The following is a 9,549-nucleotide window of genomic DNA, read 5'->3' as shown; positions in this document are numbered from 1 at the left end:
GAAGCTGGGAGAGAATTCTTCCTGAGCTGTCAGTGACTGCATCTCACACAGCTGTCATCATAACTTTAATTTTGTATGGAAAAAATACAGTAGCTGTGCAAAAATAGAACTACAGCACAAGAATAATAAACTTGTACAAAATACCAAAGAAATAGTATGCAATAAATAAGCTAAAGCATAATAATGTGAACTCAGGAAAGAATTTATAAAAGCGCATTCAGCTGTTTACAAGGTAATACACCACTGTACACACACAAGACCTGAAAAGTGACAACCTCAGGTTGACCACTCCCACCCAATGGCAGGCAGAAGTCTCACTGCATCTCTTTAGTTTCCAAATATTCTTGCCTCTATAAAACCTTATTTCCTCTGAAAAATCTCCACAACTTCATCCTACAACATAGCTGCACACACGCTTCTCTTCCAACTTTCATCTGCATTTCATTTCTTGGGTTTCCTATCAAAATGCTGTACCTTTTTTAATGAATAAACAGCCAATATATAATTTTGCTTTAAAATAGCACCCAAAGGTGATCAGGTAAACTATATAAAGTGCGATTATCATTAACATGCTGTAATATTGTGTTACTCAGTGCAATAACCAATATGGTCAAAGCCTTTCAATACACATGCAGATGTTACTGTTTATTGTTACTAAAAATAGTTATATTTACATCTCAAAACATGACTGCTTTGAGTTTACTCATACACAAATTTTGCTTCCTAAATGTACATCATGCACCTCAAAGTAGAGCCCACTAGAAAAGTGATAAAATATTATCTTTGATTTAAAAAAAAAAATATACAGATCTGAAGAATACGCAGCATCTATTTTTGTAACACTGTTCTTTGAAGTAAGCACTTAAGCATAATAGAGGCACAATTATTGTGTAAGTGATGAGATGCAGTACAACCAAAAGCAAAGATTAAAGCCCTATGGAGAAGCTAAATATATATATATATATATATTTATATATACGTATATATATTTTCTTTTGGGGGGTAAAATGTCATGGCAAGAATTTTGCTATGTGAGGTCCTAGTTTGTCAGATTGATTGATTGATCCTAATTGACTCTTCCTACCCAAATTGGCCATTCCAGTTACTGTGTCAGTATGAACAGCTTAAAGTGGTCGTACCCCACAAAGCACTGGTCACATGGGCTGAGCACTCACCAGCAGCCAGCTGCTATCCCACTATTGTGGGATCACCCCATGATGTTATAAGCAAAGTTTTACAACTATGTAATATACAAAATAATATTTACACATTTGATTCGATAAATGATCGTTTGGGTTTTGTAGAGGTGACATGGCTTAAATGACCTTCCTTACTGATGTGAGAGTGTTGCTTTGATGGCACATCTTGGTATAAATGCAGAACTTGTTTTGGTGCTCTATTATCTTGACAGTAGGCAGCTGTTTGACACTTAAGCTCCTCATGTACTTTAGCTTGCATACCATTCTGGTTGCTCTCTCCTGGGACAATAACAGTAGAGGAAGTTTTAGTTTGAGAGTGTTTGACTGAAAACTGCTCAAAATTAGAAGACTGAACACTCCCAGAAGAAACATTTGTTGATAATCCATCTGAGGCCTGAGAATGCCAAGAGCGACCGGACTGATTCTGCTGCTGAAACCTGGCAGTCTTATCCATGATTCCCATAAATGGTGTATTGCGAGGCCTGTGTTCAGCAGCGGTACCATGAACTTGATTAACTTTGTTCTCCTTGATTCGAACGTCTGGCCCTAGCCCCTTAATGCTGTCTGCAAAACTACTCACTGAAGTTAAGCTGCTGGTTGAGCTGGCAAGAATCATACTGCTAGATGGAGAACTAGAAGAGACAGTGCTGGGTACAGGAGTTTGCTGTCTTGCTTCACTGAAATTCATTTGAAATGGGGCTGGTGATGAGTCAGTGGTTTTAGATTTCTTTGCAAAAGAGTGCTGTGAATGGGAACACTGGCTGGATGTGAACTTCTCGTTGTACAGCTCAGAACTAGCACCTGTGGAAGCACTTCCAGCTGATAATGTGCTTGTCCCATCCAAATGCTGAATTTTAGAGTGTCGAACTGGCACAGGACTTTGAGAAAGATGCTGAAAAGGTGATTGTGTCTTTGTATTACATTGATTACTTCCCAGTTTTGATCCAGGCTGGATGGAGCTCAGGTGCTGATTAGTTTTTACAATCTGTGCTTGCTTTGTTGGCTGCATGATCAAGCCTGGCTCTCTCAGATATTTATTGCCTGTTCTGCCTTGAGGGGACACAGGTCTCACTTTCTGCTGAACACTGTCTTGATGGTTTCTAGTGTATGATGAAGCAGCTAAGGAACGTTGCAGCCTTTGTGGAGAGGAAACAGATTCATCAGGGTGTGGTAGTTCTTCCTCTTTTTCTTGAAGATGGAAGTTCTCATTCACACCTTGAATAACATCCTCCTCCTCATTATCAGAGTTGTTAATTTGCTGTCCTGACTGTGGGCACTGATGCTTCTGTTGCTGTGTTCTCTGGAACTGCTTACATTCCTCTTCTACTCGAGCCAGAAGACGTTTTATTTCCTGATTGCTAGGACACAGCTTTGTGGCTTCATGTAAGTCAGCAAGAGCAGCAAGTAGCTTTCTATATGAAAAAGACCCCAGAATTTATTAATAAAAACCTGGGACAAGTTTGAGTTTCAGCACTGCTTATTAAGCAGTGATATCCACTCCACCACTTTCAAAGAGACGTTCTGATTTGTCATCTCTTGCTAGGTGTGGTGAAAAGATAAGAACTGTATAATCTCCATCCCAGGAAGTTCTACAGTAGAAGCACAGACCTAGTCCTAAGTCTTTCCCCTCTTGCATCCCCAGAATAATCAGGAAGGCAGCAGGAATCAACTAGGAATTGAAGCACTGCCTCACGAGCCCTTTACTGTTATCTTCACAGGAGGTCACTAGCTAAACTCTGCTCCCTGTCAACTTCTTATCCTGCTTTGCCCTGGCACCACTGCTACAAGCTGTGTGGGTGCCCCTGCCCAGAGGTGCCCAGGGCCATGGATGGGGTCAGGGCAGCCTGAACTGCTGGGGGGCAGTCAGCCCGTGGCAGGGGTGGGGCAGGGGGGTTTTGGCATTCCTTCCACCCCAGCAATACTATGGTTCTATGATTCTACAGAATACCTCTCTTTACTCACTCTTACATTTAAAGTAACTCACTTTGTATCAGTTTACTTCTATCTACTTTCTAGGCTGTCTAATAATTACCTGAACGAGTATTTAATATTGCTTTTTGGGCTTGGTTTGTTTTGACTGATGGTGAGACCTAATACATATGGAAACTGTATCAAGAAAATAATTCTTTCTTTCTAAATTCCAACTACAGCTAGTGGAAAAGAAAAGCAGTCACAAAAAGCATTACAAAGTTAAAAAAAAAAAATGAATGTGGACTTACGAACAGAATCAAACAGTACCTGCTGTTCCTTTTTGCTCTTGCTCGAGCATAATAGGCTTCGTAAGACTTAGGTTTCAAATCCAAGGCTTTGGTAGCAAACTCTTCAGCCATACCAAAATCCTAATTATTTAAACAAATGTACTTATTATACATTGACAATAAAAGAGAGCCATGTGTGCTTCAACCATGGTACCACTTCAGAAAGTGCAGACAGCTTGTCCAGTATAGAAAGTGACTGGGAGCAGACCGTACCTTGGTAACACTTTCTGTAAGGTCTAACAGAAACTGACTCTAAAGTATTTAAGATGCAGTGTTATACAGTTATTGTCAATCCACATGCATTAAACTACTAGAAGAGACTGCATGTTGAACAAGGAAAGTGATCCCCTCAGATAAAAACACTTTGAAGTGCACTGTGAAAAAGAAAGAATAAAGACTTAGGAGTTAGAGAAAAAAGAAAAAAAGACATTAAAGGAGTTGTTTTAGTCCAGAGCTTTCTTGGAGGAGGTGTGTCAATTTTGAAGAAAACCTGTAGTTGATCCAGTAGACCTAATGTATTTGGTCTTCATTTAACAAGAGCAAAAAAAACCAGTTTAGCAAATTCAATTAAACCCAAAACCAGACTGAAATGGGGCAATGATGGCCATGGAAAGATGAAGCCAGCCTAATTTTTAAAACACCCATGCACAGCAAAGGAAAAGTTTATCAAGAAAAAACAAAACCACAAAACAAAACATGAGAGTATATTGGAAGAGTCTCCTCCTTTCCTCCCTCTCTCATTGATCACAGAGTCACTTCCAGCTGTTAGTGTGAGGCTACTGAAAAACACAATCTGATCCAGGAGACGGCAGGAGACTGCAGTTCTAACAGAGAAAGGAATGGCACTTCCACAGCAGTGCTAGAATGGCCAAGATAAATCCTCAACATCAATGTTTAAATGGTCTTCAAATTGAAACAGATGCCACGAACAACATGGAAAACTTGGGAATTAAGAAGTTCATGCCTGAAAAGAAGGAATTGTATGAGGTGTATTCATAAAATTGCAAAGTTTAGCTCTAATGGTCACTCAGGTTCTTAGCAGCCACTGCTGAAGGTACAAAAGGAACAACCAACACATACCAACAAGCTGTAGAAGCAGGCATTTGATAATAAATGCTGGTGGCAGCAGAATTTTCCATGTAGTCCTTTAAAAGTACCAAGAATGCCCAGCAGTTTGTTATTCCAAAATAATGGTAACACAACAGCTGCGATAGCTCTCCCCTTACCTTGGGAACTGTCCCATTTGTTCACACAGCTAAGCCCCAGAATAGCACAGTGAAAAGAATTCTAAAACAGCAAAAAAACCACCAAACCCACCCATGTCCAGTGTTTGGACAATGTACCAATGTTTGCTAAGCAAGAAATCCTAAGACTCAGTTGTGTCCATACGCCTTGTAGGAATCTGCACATCCTCCGCTCTTCTGCCTTTGGAGCTCATCATAGTGATGAAGAGTCATGAGAGCACAGCAGCAGCAAGATGTAACAGAAGCCATCAGCAATGTGGTAGAATAGGTATCTAAGATTCCCAGTGATAGAGAAGCAACAGATTGAAAACAAGAGCTTACATTTGTTTTTCGGCGACACCGTGATAAATTTAAGTACAGTGAAACTCTCATCTCATTGAATGCTTTCATTTCTTCTCCAAATCCTTCCCTCGGAAACTTCCTCAAGGCATACTGATAGCGCTGTGCTGCTTCTTTCATCTTGCCTTTCTATAAAATTAGGGAATAAGAAGCTTTTTCAGAAACTTGTATTATTACAGTGCTGTCACAATGCAACCACATTCATATTTGAAATTACCAACATGTACTCTTCACAGAGAAATACATATTTGTAATGTATATATATTGCACTTACACACAGGTACCGTAGGAGAACTTAAGAGGTAATTAGAGTTCATGTTTCTTTCTAAACTCAGTATTTTTAATAGTATTTCACCAGGACGCTACGTACAGTAATGCACACTTCTTGTACCAGAGCAATTCTTCAAGTGTGTGTATGACACCATACAATTCTTAATTTCATTTATTTATTAAAGAGAGCAGTCAAATATCTGATGATACAGTTTATTAAAGCTCTAAGATACTTCTAATAGAGTATATCCTTAATCAAGAGTGGTGTGCCCTTCACCAGGTGGTAACACCACAGTATAAGGTATGGTGCAGCATTCAAACTTGCAGTTCAGCTACTCCAGCTTCATTTCAGTGTCTCAGCCATGAGTATTAGGTAGAGGGCTGAATGTAGGAACATAAAAGCAGAGAAGGATTGGCCTCCCACTTCTTAACAAAGGCTAAGAAATAATTGCTGCGTACTGGAAGCACGCTGCCATTGTTTTATGATTTTTGTTATCTGTATTCCACATCACAATATCACGTAGTGCACAGGGAGTTAAAGTTAGTGCTGCAGTTCCATGGATTGCTGACAGTTCTGTTTTACTTCAGAAAACAAAGAATGAACTACGTATCCCAGAAGACTTCACTGTTATGTTTCCATTCAGAGGGAAAGATAAGACTGTTTGGGAGTCACATCCCCTTCTTTTTCTGCTCGTCTCTGCTCTCCCTGGCCATCTCACTTTCAGCCTTCAGTAATGCCTTCACTTTTGGACACTCATTTTTTCTAATTTACTAGCTTCAATTCCAATTATATTGTATTATACTTGTTATCTCACATTTCGCTGTCATATTTAGTAAATTAGTTTTCTCCCTTAGCTTGTTACCACTGTTTTGTTTCTTGGCCCGTCTTGGGGCTTGGGCCCATGGTCGTCCTGCCCCATTTAGTCCCAGAACCAGGCGGAAGCACAATGAACCCCATCACATGCTCAGACATGTTACAACCTTCCATTAAACTCCCTGGCAAAAGAATGAATCAAAGTGTATTTGAAAAAGTTTCATAAGCTAAGTGACATACCACAGCTCTAGCAAGTCATTCAAATTGCTATAATAAATTTAAGTGGTCTAAAAAAAAATACCAGCAGGAAATTCAACTTGTAACGAACTGCATAGCATGTTGCTACCAACCCTGCTGTGTCGATCTGGTCTCAGAATCTAAGCAGGGTCCAACCTGCTGAGTGACCTGAGAACCTGAAGCAGAACAGACTGGTGTTGTGATGCTATGGGTGGATGTTTTCCCTGAAGAACCAGCGAGACACACTGAACACACTGCTATGTTACTGTGGTGCAGGAAAGGCCTCTCAGGAATGACAGAATTGCCTTTGTAGCATGAACTCTGATATCCTTTAGGCCTGAATGATGTCCCACCCCTTGACAGTACCTGCTTGGATATAAAGTTCTAAACTCATATCAGGATTGATGAACTTGATAAATTATTCAGATGTATTCATAAGATGTATGCACAGAGTCCGGAAGATTTTAAGTAGGCCCACCCTGATTTGTGATAGCAAAGTCTGAAGGGTGCCTCTCCTCCATTATGCAAAGCCATCAAAAATCAGAGGTAAGATGGCAGATATTTGAGGGCCCTTGTTAAAAAACAACCATGCGATTTATAAACCTTGTGGCTACAACAGATTTTCAATAATGCCCACATAAGTCACTCAGCTCTGCACTGGAACAATTTACAAAAGCAATTCCACTCTTCTGAGCAAAATATCATGACTAGTAAAAAGAAGGCATCAAGAGATCCGTCACTCTCCTCATTCTGTCTTTAAACAGTGTGCAAAAGAACACTGAAGAAAAGCCTGGATGTTACTAAATTCAACAAGATGCTCACATTCTGAGCTGCTCCTAAGAAACAACTGACAAGTGTCCATAGAGCACTTGGTCAACTGAAAGAAAATGTATTTATTTATTAACTGGCTGGTGTTCTGGTTTTTTTTGTTTTTTTTTTTTTACATGCTAGTTTTAAATGAGTCTTGCCCAGGATCCTCAAGGTTTTCACATCTCATACCCAACATGAAAGGATGTGCAAGTACACATCTTGTCTGAAAGAAAAGGAAGTATAACAGAACAATCTACTTTCAAACAGAAATCCAATTATAGAGTAAAGCTATCAGGAAAAAAAGAAATTGACCTACTTTGTACAGTATGTTTCCTTCTTCCATCAGTTTCTGTAGTAGAATAAGGAGAATATCTGGTTTTGAGGTGGCCATTGCCCATGCTGCATTTCCTGAAAGTTAAATTGTAAGAATCTCTGACAAAGTGAAGAAAAATTGTTTCTGACAACTATTCACATTGGAAAGCCTTCAGTGAATATTTCATCTACATGAAACAATTACCATTATTATCAATGTATGCATATATTTAACACACATCTATATACCTGTCCCATACCATCCCACATAGCCAGCAATCAGATACTAAACGGTGTGATTCTTTTTTTCCTATGGTCTAAAGGACAGTGTGAAAGTCCATTGTGAAGCATAAGACTGCAGAGGGATCTGTGTTTAATCATATTAGGAACCAAATAAACAGACATTATGATTTAAAGTTACAACAGATTCAGCAGTCATTATGTTGACAGCTGCAATATATACCTGCCTATAATACATGATTCAGGTTGCAAAAATGTACAATTCTAAAATTTATTAACATAATGTTACTTAAATGTAAAACTTCTTCATCCAGATCAGTAATACTGCTCCAGAACTAAGGATCACTAATAGCATAAACATTACTTTCTTATGACAGAGTAAAGATTAACTCTTCAGGGCTTCTTAACACACATGAAAGGAGCAGAATAGGACTACTACTATTTCCTCACTTCTGAAGTGAGTCTTGAGGGAATATCTATAAAAAAAGGAAAGATACCTGTTACTTGAGCTGGCATCCACAAACCAAAGTAGTCTTCAGGAATTATTTATTCAGTCTGCTTTACAGAAGTGACAACAATTGTCGTGTAGCAGACAGTTCTTTCCCTCGAGTATATGACAGGTTTACTCACCTAGCTTAGCTCCTTTCCTCAGGAGCATCATCACCACTGATGTATTACGACACCCAATGGCTCTGTCCAGTGGCCGCATGCCGCTGTGGTCAACGTGCTCAATCATTGCTCCTTTATCTACCAAATACTGCACCTGTGAAAAGAAACAAGCAAGCTTTGTCATCTTTTTCTTGGTGAGAGATGCAGAATGGTGAATCATGCACACAACCTCCTAAACTTCCCTGAAGCATACTGAGTATACTCGCCAGAGTATGTTTACATCATTTGAAATGGAATACAGCAGAGATGGGAACGCTACCAAACTGCGCCTAAGAGCTGCGTTGTCCCAGTCAAAGACAGACAGACCACACCATCCACATTCCTGGAAGCAGCTGCACCAGAAAGACAAACAGTGGCAGTGCAGGACGTGTGCTTTCAGCTGGCTACCAGGGGCTGTGAGCACTCTGTGAGGCACTGGGCGCAGTACCTGCACGGCACCCAGGACAAAAAGTTGTACAAATACAATACAAGGAAAATAGAATATTTTTGTCTCAGATACTTCACAACATTCTAGTTAACAGTTCAAACAAAAGTTATGGTGCTGAAGAACTGCTTCTTGTTCAACACAAAGAGAAAAAAGCCCCAGAGAATTATTTTATTAATTTCTTAACCATCGATTCCAGCAGTCTAACACCACTGTTTGAAACATAAATATAGCAAATGTGAAACGCAACAAGAGCAAATAAGTTTAGGAGAACAAACATCAGATACCATCGGCTTCCAAGCACTAATTTGTTCATCAGTATCAGTAATTAAAAGTGCAATATATAGGGTATTACAGCAACAACAGCTTTGATGTAAGCAACAGTTCTTTCAGGTAACCACTGCTTACTTAAATGTGACTGGCAGTAACATGGCATGGAGAGAGGTTTTTAACAATCCTCCCCATTGCCAGGCACCCAAGCCCAACATCTGCTGCCTGCGGTGTGATCTCTGCCCTGGCACGACATCAGGCTGTTCAGCTATGGGAACTCTCCAAGTGGCCAATCCACCAGGTGCCTGGCAGGCTGTGCTACTGCTCCAGCGGGACAGCCCACGCTATGGCCATGCAGGACTCAATATCCCTCACTCCCAAGCAGGAAAAAAAGAAACAAAAAACCTTTGTGTACCCAATTCTACTGAGGAACACTTGCAGTTGCAGGAAGAGTCCTGAGATG

The 9,549-nt window shown here is 40.0% G+C and overlaps 1 protein-coding gene across 7 annotated transcripts in view; it reads right to left on the bottom strand.

Annotated features, from left to right (window-relative positions):
- Window positions 1–52: 52 nt before the first annotated feature.
- The window catches only part of TANC1 (tetratricopeptide repeat, ankyrin repeat and coiled-coil containing 1), a 70,258-nt gene continuing 60,761 nt past the window's right edge, over window positions 53–9,549 (bottom strand). For all 7 annotated transcript variants that reach the window (XM_085228084.1, XM_085228079.1, XM_085228078.1 and 4 more), the window contains 5 exons: window positions 8,354–8,486; window positions 7,488–7,579; window positions 5,023–5,169; window positions 3,438–3,538; window positions 53–2,611 (listed from right to left, as the gene is read on the bottom strand). In XM_085228084.1, the coding sequence (XP_085084210.1) occupies window positions 1,264–2,611; window positions 3,438–3,538; window positions 5,023–5,169; window positions 7,488–7,579; window positions 8,354–8,486 (1,821 nt within the window). In that variant the 3' untranslated portion in view covers window positions 53–1,263. The remainder of the gene's footprint in view (window positions 2,612–3,437; window positions 3,539–5,022; window positions 5,170–7,487; window positions 7,580–8,353; window positions 8,487–9,549) is intronic.

The sequence above is a fragment of the Meleagris gallopavo genome, chromosome 7 (genome assembly GCF_905368555.1).
Source record: "Meleagris gallopavo chromosome 7, MGAL_WU_HG_1.1, whole genome shotgun sequence".
Lineage (NCBI taxonomy): Eukaryota > Metazoa > Chordata > Aves > Galliformes > Phasianidae > Meleagris > Meleagris gallopavo.
The sequence above is the reverse complement of the archived record's forward strand: the minus strand, read 5'-3'. Positions and strand labels throughout refer to the sequence as shown.